At 41.2% G+C, this 17,689-nt stretch overlaps 1 protein-coding gene across 5 annotated transcripts in view; it reads left to right on the top strand.

Moving 5' to 3' along the window:
* Positions 1-17,689, top strand: part of Cfap54 (cilia and flagella associated protein 54) — a 279,965-nt gene that overhangs the window by 116,430 nt on the left and 145,846 nt on the right. For all 5 annotated transcript variants that reach the window (XR_013106305.1, XM_076919997.1, XM_076919995.1 and 2 more), the window contains 3 exons: positions 8,273-8,496; positions 8,598-8,733; positions 10,326-10,437. Coding sequence is in view for 4 of the 5 variants with exons in the window: in XM_076919997.1 (XP_076776112.1) it covers positions 8,273-8,496; positions 8,598-8,733; positions 10,326-10,437 (472 nt within the window). In the remaining variant the exon portion in view is untranslated. The remainder of the gene's footprint in view (positions 1-8,272; positions 8,497-8,597; positions 8,734-10,325; positions 10,438-17,689) is intronic.

Raw genomic sequence — 17,689 nt, 5'->3', positions numbered from 1 at the left:
AAAAAATCTTAGCCTGAAAATCCAGTTTGTTTGAAGGAAAGGAAAGAAACCCTTACTGTCTCCTATATGAATCCCATGAGGAAGCTGAGCTGCTCATGTGACCTCATCCCAGTAGTCTGTCTAGCCCTGCTCAGTTGCTCCAGGTGCTAAGACTTGTAGCTATGACAAATCTATCACACCATGACCTAGGTTATAGAAATAAAATAGAAACAATATAATATGCAATAACAGACATATTGAAAATTAGCAAACACACAAACACATTGAGATATAACATAACATTTCTGAAGGAAAGTATCTAATAACAATATCATGAAAGATAAAGCATGCAAATTAAGATATTTATACTGAGTGTTACAATATAATTTTAAGTGGGATGTAATGATTTAAGGATGTATTTGCCATAATCCATGGAGTAATGACAGCATCAAAAAGAGATAGCTAAAGACCTAATGACATATGCCTAAATAATACTCAGTTAACTTCAGCGAAGGAAAGAATTAGTAGATGACAAAACATACAAAGAACAAATTGAAAACGTATATCAAATATTGTGGTCTGAATGAGGACAGACCTCATAGCCTCATAGAGAGCGGCATTATTTAACAGATTAGAAGGTATGGTTGTGTTGGAGTAGGTGTGGTCTTATTGGAAGAAGTGTCCACTGGGGTGGGCTTTGAGGGTGCAAAGAGCTCATTCCAAGCCCAGAGTTTCACTTTTCTTGCTGCTTGAGGATCCAGATGTAGATGCTGGAGTTCCTTCTCCAGCAGCATGTCTGCCTGTGTGCTGCCATGCTTCTCACCATGCTGGTAGTAGACTAAACCTCTGAAACTGTATGCAAGCCCCAATTAAATGCTTTCTTTTATAATATTTGATATGGTCATGGTGTCTCTTCACAGCACCAAGACACTTTACACTAAGACAAATAATAAAACTAACTCAGTCATAGCTACGACTATATTAAATGTAAGTTGGCTAAATACCCTAATTAAAAGACACAGACTGTTTGACTGGGTAGGAAAGAATACATATACTTTTTCATAAGAAAGCATTCTGAACATTAAGAAACATAACACACAGAGACTGAAGCAGCATGACCATGGTCTGCACCAGGTGGGGTACTAGAGCTGAAAGGAGAACTAGACACAAGCCTCTATCTGTAACCTAGAAGCAATCTCCAGTTGATAACCACTTGCATATACAAATTTAGTTTCCTCGAAGGGAATCTCAGTGGGGAAACGAACTACTGTAAAGGGTAGGCTGCTTGCCCAGCAGTAGATGGTCAACAGAAAACAAATTAATTACCATCTTTAAAGGTTTCTTGTCTCATAATGTTATGTCAGGGATTTTTCTTGATTTTTATTATATCTTATTATTTTAAATTTAATACATATATACATATATGTATGTATTTAATGCATACATATTATTTGTATTATACATAATAATACATACTACAGGTCCTTGGAATATATACTATGGCTTCCAGTTTAGTTTTTTTTTTTTTTTTTTTTTTTTTGGTTTTTTTTGAGACAGGGTTTCTCTGTGTAGCCCTGACTGTCCTGGAACTCACTCTGTAGACCAGGCTGGCCTTGAACTCAGAAATGCTCTTGCCTCTGCCTCCCAAGTGCTGGTATTAAAGGTGTGCGCTACCACTGCCCAGCCAGTTTAGCATTTTTATAGCATTTTACTGAGTGTGCAAACCAATGGGTCTTTCTTGTGCCTTCTCTTGGGCTATTTTCCTTCTGTTTGTTTGTTTGTTTGTTTTTGTCCAACTCCATTGTGTTTGTTTCATCTCCTCTTACTGTATTTTACTCTATTGTCCTTTATAAACTTCTTTGTTCTTTAATGAGAGACAGAAAGAGGGTAGTTTTGGATGGGGGCGGGGGGGAGGAACTGGGAGGAGTAGAGGGAGGGGATACTGTAATCAGGATATACTATGTGAGAAAAATATTTTCAATAAAAGGGAAAAAAGAAATTATTCAACAATAATTCAGATGCTTTCTAACATTACCATTGATGGCGGAAAAGAAAATAAAAATGTGAGAAGAGAATATATTATTGAAAATAAACGTGGCAGGTGGAATCAACTACATTGGAGACATCATGGCTTTGAAATGGTAAAGGAAATGAAAGCAAAACTGGGTGAGTTTGCAATATTTCAAGGTTTAGTAAAGCTTTAGTCCCTAGGATTACATCAAACTCAAAAGGTTCTAAACAGCAAATAAAACAATCATCTGAATGAAGAGATAACTTAGGGCCAGAAAGATGACTCCGAGGGTAAAGCACTTGTCACACGAATGTGAGGACTAGAGTTTGAATCCCAAGAACCCATTTAAAAGCCAAGCAGGCATCGTGGTCTTCCTGTAATCCTATTGCATAAAAAGGGGAAAAAAAATCTCTAGTGTAATCCAGATGGCTGGGCTAGCTGAAATGACAAGCCCTGACTCAGTATATGAGGTAGAGAGAGATTGAGGAGAATACTCAACCTTTGCATATACACGTACACACATACCACATACACATGCTCCCTCATACACGTGAACATACACATATATGTTATACCCATTCTTTCAAAAACAGAGAACTATTTGGAGAATGCATTTGCCAACTATAGACATGATAAACAGTACTAAAGTGCATTTGGAACCCAGCTAAACAGCAAAAGAACTCTCAACAGACTGATTGAAAATAAGGACCAGATCTAAATAGACATCTCTCAAAATAAGACATTCACATGCTGGTGAAATGGCTCAGTGCATAAAGGTTTTGCCACGTGTTAGCCTGGTGACCTGAATTTAATCTCTAGATGTCATGCAAAGGTGGAAGGAGAGAAGCGATTCCACAAAATGGTCCTCTGACCCCCACATGCATGGCATAGGACACACGTCTGCCACCACCACACATCATGCCCACACAGACATATTTGTTAATAGATACATACATAAACAAATGGAAAAAGACACACAAATATTCCAAAGGTAACTTAAAAATACTCGGTATCATTGATCAGTAGGGAGATGCAAGTCAGAAGTACACCAAGCTCTCCCAGTTGGACTGATGGTTGCTTAAAAATTACATAAGATGACAGGTTGGAATGATGGTGTGGAGGGACAGGGCACTTACCGTTAGTGAAGCCATTGTGGAAACAGGACAGAGGTTCCTCAACAATTAACCCCAGTTTGGTCTTGAAGAAATATGTCTGTCAGTGGGACGCCACCACACCCATACATCCTGTAACACTGTTCACAATGGCCAAGAAGCGAAAGCAGCGGAAGCCACCCATTGTCTGTCAACCAGAGTACAATTAGTACGTGGGAAACTCTACTGTACTAGAGATGAGGTTAAAAAGGAGCCAAGGAAATGAGGTGATCAGGAAGACTTACTATGAGTTATTCTCAGCTTGGTCTGTTGATCCATAGAAACCCAAAGGCATTTTTTACAAATGTTAACATTTCTGAAATTTATAGGCAAATGCAAACGAGAGGGAATCTTCTTGGTTCCAGCCCCCAGGACCCTGGAAGGTCTTTAGAGCAAGCTGAACTTTTAGGACCCTCTACCCAACTGAAGGCTTATTAAAGCTGTAGGACCTGGGAAACTATGGTATTGACTCAAAGAAGGCAGCGTGTAAGTGGTCCAAATGGAGACGCTGAAGGCAAACCATATACACATTTTAAAAAAATGACAAGGGAGGCAATGAAGTTAAAAGGTCCCCAGAGGAAGTGGCAACAGCTATCGCATAGAATATGCTTCAAGTCCGGTTTTCAATAAAGGGAGCTTAGGGCCCCGTGGGGTTATCCTGCTTCTATTGACTGTGGGGGAAACTTTTTAAATGCAAGTATTCAGGTAGTAAATGAAAAAAAGCTGTTGGAATTACAGTATCAAGATTTGTCAGTCCTTAGTGAATGGATTAAGTGGAGGAAGAGTGGCTTCGAGTATGACAGTCAGAAAAAAAAAAATCCCGAAGTAATCAGCTCAAGCAGTCAGACCTGGAGGTTGACACAAATGCAGTTGACAGAAGAACATTCCAAAGAACGCCTTGGGAATGCAATCAACAGATTCAAGCCCCCCTGGGAGCTCTCTGGGAAGCAACATGGTTTCTTTAACAACAAAATGAAATTTTCAAAAGGGAGATGAAATCATAGATTAAAAAGGACTTGAGACATAAGCAAACTGCAGTGCTTGGGCCTTGGGTAAATCTCATTTCAAGAAATGGGAACGTTTTCAGTGTGGGTACTGAAGAACTATTTTAAGGAATTTTGCTATTTGTGTATGTGTGCATGTGTGCATGTACATGTGCATGTGTGTGTGCACATGTGAGTGATATGTATACATATATGTGTGTTTGCAGGTGTATGAGCACCATAGCATGCATGTGGGGGTCAGAGGACAGGCTCCCTCATATGCTGATACTTGCTTCTTCCCTTGATTGAGTCAAGGTCTCTGTTGTTTTGCTGCTGCGCTGTGTATGCCAGGCTAGCTGGTCCACAAGCTTCTGTGTCTCCCTCCCATCTTGCCCTGGGAACACTGATGCTACAGTCCCTGGTGGTGATGTGGGTTCTGAGGATTTAGACTCATGTCCTCCCTCTTGGGTGACGTGCACTTTTGCCCACTGCACCATCTGCTCAGCCCTTATTTTTGTCTATTTTAAAAGCAGAATTATAATATCATGGTTATGTCTCCATAAAATGAATTCTTCACTCTTGAGAGATTATATTGAGATATTTATAGACTGATTACTGTAATTTGGGGAATATAATTAAAAACAATAACTGAGTATTCCCTAAAACTTGAAAACTACTGAAGCCTGTAGAAGGTTTACGGGGTCTTGTTATTATTTTCTCTACTGTTTTGAGTGCTTTAAGTTGTCTTCAATAAAACATCTTAAAGAACTTCACATGGCACATATTACATTTTTACAATTTTGGCCCAGGACAACACCCAAACCCCTACCCTCCAAATGCCATTTCAGTCCTGATGTGTCAGCTCGGCTTGCTTCTCGGTATTATCTGGTCACATGTTCCCCCTGGCCTTGCCTATCAGGTTGGTGTCAATAAAGAGAGGCGGGAATGCTAAATAAGATACTTTGAGATAGAATCCCAGCATTGTTGGTAGTGAACTCCGTATTGGAATGTAATGTCACTGCTGAGGACCTCCTTACCCTCATCCTAGAGATGACTCTGATATCTGACGAAGTAAACAAGCATGGCAAGCCAGGAAGACATGAGTGGGACAGGTCGACAAGAGGAGGGCAAGTGCCGAGGCCTTCACTTGGAAATCTGAGAGGAAGGAAGTGGAGCTACCCCTTACACCTGCATGTGACACTGTAGACTCAGTGGATTGGGGCCTGGGCTCATAACTTACAACAAGGTCTCCTTTGAGCATGCTCCATGTGCTGATACTATGTAAGGAGTAAACCTCAAGTGGACAATCCCGACTCCAGCACCTCTTCATCTCTCATCCTCCATAGCCATCTAGTTTGCATCATCTAGTTTGGAGTAAGCATCATCTAGTTTGAAGGAGTGGATCTTGCTCAGCCCCCACCTCCATTAATGCCTTCAGACTCCTAGTGAGGCACCAGGACAGAAGGAGCTGACCCCAGTTGGCTGTTTTGAGCTACAGCCTGGCCCTTAGATAGACCTTATACACTTCGCTTTGCTGCAGAGATTTTCAGAGGAATACACATATGCATCGGGTCTCATGGGAAATAAGCACAGTTGTAGTTAAAATAGTGATGTGTTAATCTGGATAAAAATCAGGCTTCTAGGTAAAAATCTCCTGGGCCGGCTAGTTTTATGTCAACTTGACACAAGCTATAGTCGTCTAAGAGGAGAGAACCTAGAAAATGCTTCTATAAGATCAGGTTGCCAGCAAGCCTGTATGGCATTTTCTTAATTAGTGATCAATGGGAGAGGGTTCATCCTATTGTGGGTAGTACCATATATGGGCTGATGATCCTGGGTTTTATAAGAAAGCAAGCTGATCAAGTTGAATGGTGCAAGCCAGTAAGCAGCACCCCTCCATGGCCTCCGTATCAGCTCCTGCCTCCAGGTTCCTGCCTTGTTTGAGTTCCAGTCCCTACTTCTTCCAGTGATGAACAGTGATGTGGGTCTCTGATTACATGAATGATCACCCTAATTAGACAGAAATTAGTACCAACTACTATACAGCTATAACACAGGGTATAGCTGTGACAGATCTGCCCATGTTGTTTTGGGGAGGATTGTGGAAAGACTTTGGAACTTTGAGTGAGCTGTTCTGTGGAAGGTTAGAAGATAAGCGTATCAACAAAAATGTAAAAGATGGAGGCCTGGCTTGTGAAGTTCCAGAGGGAAGTTTGAAAGTCAAAGATTTCAATTGGGGCCATTGCATAGTTTGAGTCAGGGATCTGTGGTTCTGGTTATCTGGGCTGTGATTAACAAGACACTAGAACAACTAACATGAAGCCCTTCCTTTACTGGGACAGTTGATGCTGGTCAGCCAGAACTGAGAAATTAGCAGGGATTAAGAAGAGACCAGCATCAGTGGGGTGACATTGGAGGAGTGTTTTCTCAGAGTCAGCACACAGAAGCTGTGTTCCAGAGGCCAAGGTTGTACTTCATGCTGGAAGCTAAACTTAGTAGTGGATGAAAGTTTCCTAGGTAGTACTGAGTTTGAAGGCATGATGAGCAAGGGAGACTTGGGACTGTGAAAGACAAGGAGAGGCTATTGGTGAAGGTGGAAAGTTTATTAGAAGTTGAAGGCTCAAGATAAAAGAGAAGTTGAGGCTTGGCATCTGAAAGAGAGTCTAGGAGAGGCTATTGGTGAAAGTGCCTTCCTTTTGCTACAAGAGTCCCAGCATTATGAAGACACCAGTATCATGGGATGACCACCAAGTACAGGTAACCTAAGCCTTGAAGATAAGTTTCATGTGCTTTTAATGGCTGCACAAGCCCTTTGGAGGAGCCCAGAAGGTTGTGAGTAAATCCCAGATGTTGGAAGCAGAGTTATTTACAGAGTTGGAGTTTGGTTTTGCTTTCTTCAGATTGTGACTGTGTCCTGGTTCTTCTTTATGAAGTAAAAAAAAAAAAAAAAAAAAAAAAAAAAAAAATTTAAATATTTATTTTATAGGAGGAACCCATGGTTTTAGTTTGGATTTTAAAAGAGTCTGAATGCTTAAAATGTTTGTAAGACTTGTGGGGCTTTTTTAAAAATTGGAAAGCACTTTATATTTGGATGTTGAAATTAGTATGTTATCTTGGGGATGAAAAAGAAAGAAAAGGTTGCTGCTTAATAGTGATGTGTTTGTGTGTCAGGTTGACAAGGGGTCAGTTGTGCTGGCTAGTTTTATGTTAACTGACACAAGCTAAGGTCATCTTTGAAGAAGGAATCTCAGTTGAGACAATGCTTTCATAAGACCAGTCTGTAGGCCAGCCATGGGACACTTTCTTAATTAGTGATTGATGGAGGAGGGCCAAGTCCATGGTGGTTGGTGCCAACTCTGGGCTGATGGTCCTGGGCTTTATAAGAAAGTAGACTGAGCAAGCCATGGAGAGAAACCCAGTAGGCAACAGCTCTCCATGCCTCTGCATCAGCTCCTGCCTCCAGGTTCCTGCCATGTTTGAGTTCCAGTCCTGACTTTCTTCAGTGATGAACAGTGATGTGGAAATGTAAGCCAAATAAACCCTTTCAATCCCAAGTTGCTTTTGGTTGGTTTTGGTGTGATTGCTGTGATGAAACCCAGCAGTAGTTACCCTAACTAAGACACCTCCGTAAAACTGACTTTTATAGTAAGGAATTGGGGGTAGTAGTCCACATGTTAGTAAATGTGCCAAACATGCCAGGAAAGATTATCTGTTGTAGAAACTGCATGCTTTTCCTAAAACCTTTCTCTTGTTGGTTTAATTTTCTTATTTAAGTCAGCAAGAGTAGGCCTTAGTCTCTGCAGCCTAGTTAATATCCACTGTCATCTATCTAAGTTAAAATGTGAAATAGTTAAAACCAAGTAAGAGAAAAAGCTCTTGAAGTGGCACCATCATGTTTCACATAATTAGCAGTCACATACGTCTGCTGGCTGTAGTAAATGACATCGACCAGAATTCTAGCACATTTTGCTCACCACAGATGATTATATTACACAGCACCGTCTCCCATTACAAAGCTGTGTCACCTAACATTTATTTTCCCTTTTTGGTTCGGCCCCTTCTCGTGTTCCATTATCACATTGACTTACCAGAAAAGTATGTAGCGAGACCTTAAATTTGGGTACCTTATCTCCATGTGCTTCTTGCAGTCGTTCGAGGAGAAAGGCGAGTTCAGCATTCCCAGCTGTTATGGGAACATCAAATCTGATAATGGAGGTTCCAGCCTGATTTTTGAACATCCTTTGGATGACGTCAATGTGGTGGATTTGAGATGGATCCATGACTTTGTGTTGAAGTCTCTGGAGGTTCTGTACCAAGTGGAGAAGTGGGAAACACTGGTGTCTCTTGCCATTCAGTTCAACATCATTTCACAGTATGTCCGGCCCACAAAGGCAATGAAAAGTAACAAACTTCTTTAGGGGATGGTCTTTTAGCTCAAGTTAACTTTTCAATGTATTCTCTACCGCGGTCCAGTGAGAGGTACACAGAGCAAGTGACCCCACTGTTGGTGTATGCGCAGCGCCAGCTGGTCCTGAGGATACAGCAATTGAATGGCCCCAATCTCTCCCATCAGGCTTGTGCCAGATATGAGGCTGAAAATGGAGAGAAGGTAAGCTGGGCTGACTCTCACTCAGCCATGCCTGCCAGTTGCCACACATGAAGGATTTAGGAACCAGATAAGCAGTGTTTTCACTGGGGCATCTTCCATTCAGATCTAAAAATGTTACTGACAGCTTGCCCTCGGTCAGCGCTTTCCGAATATAGCAAATCCAGAAGTGTAGGCCTTCTAAAAGAAATGTTTGTCCAGATCAGGGCTGACTCACTCTTTAGGAACAACTGGAATGGTTTCTATATCCCACAATAATTTTCAGGGGGGTGTGTTTTATTTTATTTTTTTTTAAAAAGGTTTATTTATTTATTATATGTAAGTACACAGTTGCTGTCTTCAGAGACCCCAGAAGAGGGCATCAGATCTCATTACAGATGGTTGTAAGCCACCATGTGGTTGCTGGGATTTGAACTCAGGACCTTCGGAAGAGCAGTCAGTGCTCTTAACCACTGAGCCATCTCACCAGCCCTTGTGTTTTATTTTTGAGTTAATTTTATTTTATTTTATTTATTTATTTTTTTCAGGTAAAAGTTGTTTTATTTCTTTTTTTTTTCTTTTCTTTTCTTTTTTTTTTGGTATTTTCTCAGATATTTTATTCTAGTTACTTCTTTTTTTTTTATTAGATATTTTATTTACACTTCAGATGCCATCCCCTTTCCCCATTCCCCCCCCCCCCCGAGTTAATTTTAAAATAATGAAAAAGTAACTTTTAGGACAAAGAAAAAAATTTAATCTCAGTATTTTGTTTGTTCTTGCAACCCACTGGAACATGTTCCCTAAGAATACAAATTTTTGCTTGTTTGCTCTCTGCCGCTACATCCTCCTCTTGGTGTGTAACAGTGCATGACACACTGGCGTTCAATAAAGAGTTGCATAAAGAACCTGGAGAGAGGATGGGCCATCTGAGTGCACTTGTTAAATTGTAGGAAGGAGTTTGTATTTTATCAGACTCTGTTTCTATCTCATTATGAAAATACCCACAGGGAACAATGAAGACTGGACCTAGAGGCAGCTGTATTTTGCATGATTGGTTTTGGTTAGACCAAGGGATGGGAGTTGAGACCTGGAGAAAACAGGGTCTTGGGCTCTTTAAAGGAATTTCCTTTCATCTAAACAGTTTTCTGTTTTCACATATTTTATAATTTGAAGACTCAAACATCTGTTCAAGGAATTGTCACAATACTGTAGAAGCAATTAGTTTTGAAAAACTTCATCAGGGAAGTTAGAATTGCATTAATTACGAGTAGGCTGCAACCAAATCTGCCTTTGGAAGGGAAGCCTGTATTTGAGATGTGCTTCAACTCCCATGATGGAATATATATTTAGATCCGTGAATTTATAGGATATCAGGAAATCATATTCTGATTGTTGCACACAATCTCTCCAATATTCTCCCAGCTGAGCTGTGGACAAGAGAAATATGGAAAATTACGTAGCCATGTTTTCCCTGAAGTCCTCAGGACTGAGTGGTTTTCCAGCAGCATTTGTTTGTGGTACTGTTCCACTTCTGGACAGAAACTGAGACAGATGTTTCAAGGGACCCATCTTTGAACTGCACATGTCTAAGCACAGTCTGTGTTTGTCTTTTTAAGATCACCTGTCGAAACTTCATTGGGAAGCAGCTCAAGATTGATCATTCCACACCCAAGAACCTGCCTGAGTTAGAAGGCAATTCAGACCCACTGAAGATGCTCATCATTTCAGGTCAGACCCAGTTCTAACGTGAACCTGGTCTTCTTTAAGGTTGCCATCATGTTCTGCTTGTTTGTAAGCTCGTCCACAATGGCGAGTAAGATCTATTTCTCATGTTCACTTGAGAATACACCATTTGATTTTATCATTTTATATTGCTGTAATGTCCTACAGGGAAGACTGAAGACTTATCTATGTTTAAATTTTTTTTTTTTTTTTTTGTAAGCTGAAGGGAAAGGAAAGGAAAAGGAAAATTAGTGAGAGAAGTCAAGTTGACTTTGTGCATTTTTTCTGCTTTTGTCTCCTTGGGAGTGTGTGTGTGTGTGTGTGCATGAATGCAGCTTTTATTTCCTTCTTCAGTGTACAGGGGTCCCGCAGACTATGCCAATGTGAGTTATTGGCATTATCATCTTATAATCAGCTAGCTGGAAAAGGCCTTGCAATACTTTGATTTACTTGTTCTGATGGTTTGAATGAAAATGGCCCACATAATCTCAAGCGTTTGAATGCTTGGCCAATAGGGAGTGGCACTGTTAGGAGGTGTGGCCATGCTGGAGTAATTGTGATCTTGTTGGAAGAAGTCCATCACTGGGGGCAGGCTTAGAGGTTTCAGAAGCTCAAGCCAGGTCCAGTGTCACTCTCTCTTCTTGCTGCCTGCTGATCCAGATGTAGAATTTTTAGCTCCTTCTCCAGTACTATGTCTATTTGCATGCCACCTTGCTTCCTGTCATGATGACAATGGACTTAACCTCTGAGCTGTAAGCCAGCCCCAGTGAAATGTTTTTCTTCATAAGAGATGCTTGCTGTGGTCACGGTTTCCTCTTCACAGCAATAAAACCCTAACTAAAACACTCAATTTTAGATAAAGAGACTTCTGTCTAGAATGTTTTTGCCAGTACAACTTGAAGAATTGAGGCAACAGAACAAGTTGAAAGCAGAGGGGCTGAGGAGATGGCTCATCAGCTAAGAGAGCTTGCTGTGGTTCCAGAGGCTATGAGTTCGGTTCCCAGCACCCACATTGTATCACCCATAACTGCCTGTGACTCCAGCTCCAGGCAGTTCAACAGTCTCTCCTCTCTGGCCTCTGGGGGACCTGTACATATGTGGTATGCACTTACATAGACATATATGCATGTATGCAGATTAAAATAAAGTAAATCTAAACCTAAACAAACCTAATTGTATTGTCATGATTACACAAATGGTTCTTTGAAGAAAAACAGGAGAATAAAAATAAAACCCCATATTGTGCCCAAGTGTATTGTAAAAAATTTTAATCCTAATCTAGGGTTTCTATCCCACTTTTGATCATTCAGTTTCCAGATGAAAGACATACAACTTTTATTATTTACAATAAGGCTTAAATGGCACAAGAGCTGGGCAGATATCTGCCCTCTATGCTATTAGAATCTACTTTACTATCGATAACCCTAAGTTATTACTTAGTATGTTTCATCTGGGCTGCTCTTAACTCCAATTGGCCAGCCCTCAGGGCCATGTTTTCATGACTTATCTAACCCATAGCAATTTTCTCTTCCTCTTCATCTCTTCTCTCCCTCCTGGTTCTTCTTCCCCCACAACCCCCACCTAGCCCTCATTCCCAGGAACCCTAAACCCAGCCCAGCTATTGGCTCTCAGCATCTATTTACCAATCAGAAATAGCTTGGGGACAGAGTCCCATAGGGTCACTTGGGTCTTTGTGCAGACTGTCTCATGGGGCATCTCTTGTGATGACTGTGTCGTCTCTGGGGCAACTAGATCTTGGGGACCTGCACTTAGCATTACATCACACACCAAAAGACCAAACCTCAACAAGGTGTCTATGTTTCTGGGACAAGAAAGGATCATAATCTTCCCTTTCGGATGTTACAATTCTTTCACTTATTATTTATCTACTCATTTTCTGTATGTACAGATACATCATTGGTCATTCAGTCGTTTGTTGAGTTGGTCCTCCAGCCATCCAGTCACTCAGCAAACTCCTACTGAGCATCTGTTAAGTTATAAGTGCTGTCATAAGGTACCGAGAATTCTAAGATGAATGAGATTACAGATTCCTCAGAGAGGAATTCATGGTCTGTTGAAGGAGATCAATAAGGTGGGATTGTAATTGGTAATACCATTACTGTCTCTGCTGCTATAAACTGCAATAGGAAATAGCTGATGTTCATCACTAAAACCTGTAGAAAGGTAAAAGGTCAATGAGGTCAGCAGGAAGGAGGCAGTAAATACTCCAGAGAGCGGGATGAAGGGGCTCAACCTTATCTGGAGAGCAGAGGGAGCCAGGCAAAAAGGGATGCAAGGAGAAAGGGTCAAAGGTCTCCTCGAAGAATCTTCTGCAGCAATGTAGAAATAGGTTCAAAGGAGCCCACAGCAGCTCTCTCTGGCTTGGATATGAATGGAGGCCTGCAGCTGAGAAGTTAAGAGTAGAGGGAACAGACAAGAAAGAAAGGGAGAGGAAGGCCACAGGACTTGAGTCCATCCCGACTAGGCATGAAGGGCAGATGAGGATAGAGGGAGGTCACATTGTCATGGAGCCTGCAGCAGGTACCTGGGAGGAAAATGATGTCTTTGCCCAGACAGGAAACCATCCTGAGGAAGCACAGGTCAGAGGCAAGGGATGCTATTGCATCTCTGATTTTTTTTTTCCTGGATATTTGAGGAGAGTCATAGGATGAATGGCTGATGAATACCAGAAGAGAGATATTGCATAGATAGCTGGTGGATACCTGAGAAGCGGTACTGGGTAGGGGGTTGGATGGATGAATGTAGCATTCTGAGTGAGCTGGTCTGGAGAATTGTTGAGTCATTTGTATATTGATGGTGGTTGAAGTCCGGGAGAGTTCTAATGAGTATAGACCCGAAGATATCTCATTTGGGAAGCCATGGTAGGGAAAGCATGGTGTGGCTCTCTAACAGTGACAGATGACTCCCGCATCTCATTAGCTTACCGTGAGAAAGCTCCGCTATTGTTTATTGTCTCTGTGTCTGTGTTCAGTAAGGTCGAATATTGAGCTGCTGACATCATGATGGAATAAGCACCTTGACAAGGCTTCTGTGCCAGTGTGATGGTTTAAATATGCTTGGCCCAGGGAGTGGCACTGTTAGGGGTGTGGCCTTGTTAGAGAGGTGTGGCCTTGTTAGAGGAAGTATGTCACTGTGGAGGTGGGCTTTAAGACTTGCCTCCTAGCCACATGGGGGTCAGTTTTCTTCCGTTTGCCTTTGGAACAAGTTGAGGAACTCTCAGCTCCTCCTGCACCATGCCTCTCTGAATACTGCCATGCTTCCTGCCTTGATGACAATGGACTGAGCTTCTGAACATGTAAGCCAGCCCCAATTAAATGTTCTTTCTAAGAGTTGCCTTGGTCATGGTGCCTCTTTACAGTAGTAAAACCCTAACTAAGACATCTAGGAAATAGGACTTTGAAGCTGCAGTCTGGGAAGTTTGTTTGATAGGCACGGACTATCAAACAGACTACATGTGCATGTACTGTATGCATTGGTCTAAGGGCACTGCTTAGGTTCACTAATTAATTTATTTTTAAGTTTGTAAATATTTTTTTTTCTGTTTTATGTGTATGAGTATTTTGCCTGTATGGATATATGTACACCCTGTGTATTCCTGGTGCCCATGGAGGCAAGAAGCAGGTATCAGGTCTTCTAAAATTGGAGTTGAAGATGGTTATGAGCTACCATGTGGGCACTGGGAATTGAACTTAGATCCTCTGCAAGAACAACTTCTGTCCTTCTATCTCATATTGGATGAAGTGTATTCATATATTAGACAGAAAGAACCATCAAAGGGGAAGAACCTTCTAACAGAAGAGAATGGCTTTTGATGGAGCAAGGACCTTAAGGCAGAGACTGGGGTGCAGACTGGACAGTGGGGTGTTTCTTCTGCTAAGGTGGGAAGGAAGGGTGAAAAATTTGGCTCGATGCAAGAAGGTTTGTAAGGCTGGAAGGTGAAGGCATTCTTACTGGGTAGGGGGGAACTCTCTCAGGGATTCTGGTTTAGAACATAGCCAAGGTTGCTAAGATCGGAGATTTCAGGAGAAATACACAAGTAGACACAGGAAAGAGGGAAGTGGAAGAGAAGGGAAATGCTTGCAGAGCATTGTGGAGGCGAGAGGATGCAGCTGGTGACTGTGCCTCTCTGGGTATTCTGAGATGATTATTTCCTCAGAGTCCAGGCTCACTTAGAGCATTATCTTCCAGTCCCATAGGATGCTCCTAGCAAAGGACTATGAGTCTTCCTTTCTTAGATTTGTCTACAAATCTCGGGGGATGGCGATGTCCCCTGTTGTAGGATCCTTACTCAAGTCCAACTACTGTCATGCTCTCCATCCTATAAAGAATAGCTAAGGTCTTGAGAAAATGTGCCAACCATGCTTGTAATCAAAACGATGACTCCCATCAAAGTGGGGAAGAACAGCATACTGGGAAAATCATAGCCCCGTGCACCAGCAGATGTTAATTGGTGATGGATGTGGGCTGTCTGAAAGCATGCTTGTTGCCTGTTACTAAACTGTACTTATGTAGGCAGTTAGGGGGTGGGTAAATTGGGGGGCAAAGGGGAGGGAGGTGAAGGCAGCACACAGTGTCCCTTTGATTTGCAGCTATGTTGAAAGTATGCACTGTGTGAGTTGTGATTAGAACAGGAATGTCTGAGGAAGTAAAAATTTGAAAGTATTATATGGCAGTATAACACTGAGCTGGAACTCTTTATAGATTCTTTAATTTTTATGGCCTTAGGAGGTAGATACTGTGTGTTCACATTACAGACAAGAAAATGAAACATTACCAGTAAGCAGAGGGACCTTTTTATTCAAGCCCTACTCTGGCTAAGTGTTCCATCCACAACTGTTCTGCTGAGCTACCAAACCTGTTTTGCACTGTGTGCTCTAGGCTACGATCATCTCTAAATACACAGCGCTCAAGAAATAAGTTGGTATTTTTCAGTGATCCTATGAGGTAAGCACTCTATTCTAAATTACTGAGGTGGTATGGTAATTCCACCACAACCAACGTACTCACAGGTTTTATATCGAGCTATTCCAAACTTGGCTTCTGACTTAAATCTCTTTAAAAGAATCTGAGACGCGTGTAGCTGGAAGCATCTTTGGCCTGCACTTTTGGGTTTAAGATGCTGAAATTTTCTAAGTATCTTGAACACAGCTCATTAACATGGTTATAACTATGCTGGGTCTTGGGTATATCTCTATGAAATGCTTATAATTTTCTTTTATAAGGCAAAGTCCACTCGTGATAGGTTCCCCATCAGATCACTGCTTTTAGGACCTCAGAATTTCTTGTGGCATAAAAACATTTGGTATTTTAATGCTTTTAATTCTTCACAACAAATATTGTGATGCCCCAGAGCCTAGAAACATTTGGTGTTCTCATTATTCAACAGCATCCTATTCTCCCTTCAACTGTTTAATAATGCATGTGTAATTTGGTATAATCTCAGCAGGATTTGAAGAAGTGAGACCAACTTGTTTTATAGGTTATTCTTGGGTGGATGAGTAGCTTGCTTGCTCATTAAGTTCCATCTGGGAGATAACCTTAGATATGGCTTTTATTGAAACTTTTCTTGAACATTCTGTCCATGGCCTCTATCTTGAGTCTTGATCTGATTTGACATTTTAAGTTCTCTGATAGGGCTAGTGACTCTTCAGGTGCGTTGTAATTTTCAGCCTTTGGCAGCTATGTTTTATTAATGTCTCCGGGCACTGGGATGGATATGATCAAGTGTGTAGAAGGCCGACTTCACCTGCCTCTCGAGGCTCCTTCCTTGGTAGACCCGACACTCAGGTATGATTAGCGTTTTCTTTCTACATGGGTACAGTGAAATGCATCATAGCCCACTGCCTACCCTGCTCTTCCTCCCTTTCCATGTTAAGCTACTGAAATACTATCAAGGACCTTCAAATACTTTCTGGAATGATCTGAGGGAAATTTCAGAGAGCAGTCCCTTTGAGAGAGACCCATGGGGGTGAGCCTGGAACTCATGATATTTTTTCTTTCTGCTGTGATCCTTGTATCTCACGGAAATGGAGACAATGACACCACCCCCACTGCTACGACCACCAGAACCCTAATTAGGTTACAAGGGAAAAGGTGTGCTAAAGCCTCTTTTAAAAACAGGAAAGGAAATTTAAAAAAAAAGCGAAACAGTTTAGAAAAAATACAAAGAGTAGTCAGTTATCAATTGAGGTTGGATAAGGACAAATGATCATAAGGGCGATCTCATTCAGACTGCTATTTTAATTATACTTTCAGGGTTTTGCCTGTTAGTTGTATGAGAGCCAGTTCCACGTTCTGTTTGCTTGTATTTCTTCAGTGCCTGACATGATGCCCAGTACACATAAGTGCTCCATACAGAGAGTCATGTGACACTTCATGACAGGGACACACGATGAAAAGGGTGTTGATAGGCAGTTTCATTGGTGTGCAGACAATAAACAAAGACACCTAAGGTCATTAGGCCGTGTAAGCTGGTGGGACTTCCATCTTGCTGAACAGAGTTGCAATGTCCTACAAGCCTGGGTTTTAAAAATGTGTATGTAGCCATCATGATGTGAACCTCCCTGTATCAAGTGCTTATTTCTAAACAGACACTTTCCCAGATTCTTGACACAAAACTTAAAGCAGTAGCCCTCCGAGGTAAATATTATAAGCTATATGTAATGGTTATTTAAAAGCTAAGCTTGAAGAGAGTAACTCCCTCATTTTATTTTAAAAATTAAAACATTACATAATTTCCCCTCCAACTCCTTCTCTGTCCTCCTTTCTTAAGCTTATGACATTCTTTAAAAAATTATTGTTATACATACATATATAAATGGATATATACATATATGTATATATATAACATATATATATGTTATATATACATATGTACATATATATACATATATATATATGTTATATATATATATATAACCTATTGAGGCATTTAGTGTTTCTTGTATGTATTATAAATTCATAGGGCTGACAACTGGTATTGGATAGCCAACTGGGGAGTGGTTAGCCCTGGAGAAGACTCAGATGCCATGTCTCAATAGTTGTTAATTTTCTGTAGCTCTTCATCTAAGGGACCCATGCATTTGGGATGTTAACTGATGGTCGACTCATCCTGGTCTTGTTTAGGCAGCCATATTGTTGATGTTCCACCGATGTGTTTCTGACTAATATGGGAAAGCTTTCAGACATCTCTTGGCTTGTTATGAGCCAAATGTTTCTGGCTCTTCAACGTTCATGT

This window comes from Arvicanthis niloticus, chromosome 22, assembly GCF_011762505.2.
Source record: "Arvicanthis niloticus isolate mArvNil1 chromosome 22, mArvNil1.pat.X, whole genome shotgun sequence".
NCBI classification, from domain to species: domain Eukaryota; kingdom Metazoa; phylum Chordata; class Mammalia; order Rodentia; family Muridae; genus Arvicanthis; species Arvicanthis niloticus.
The sequence above is the reverse complement of the archived record's forward strand: the minus strand, read 5'-3'. Positions and strand labels throughout refer to the sequence as shown.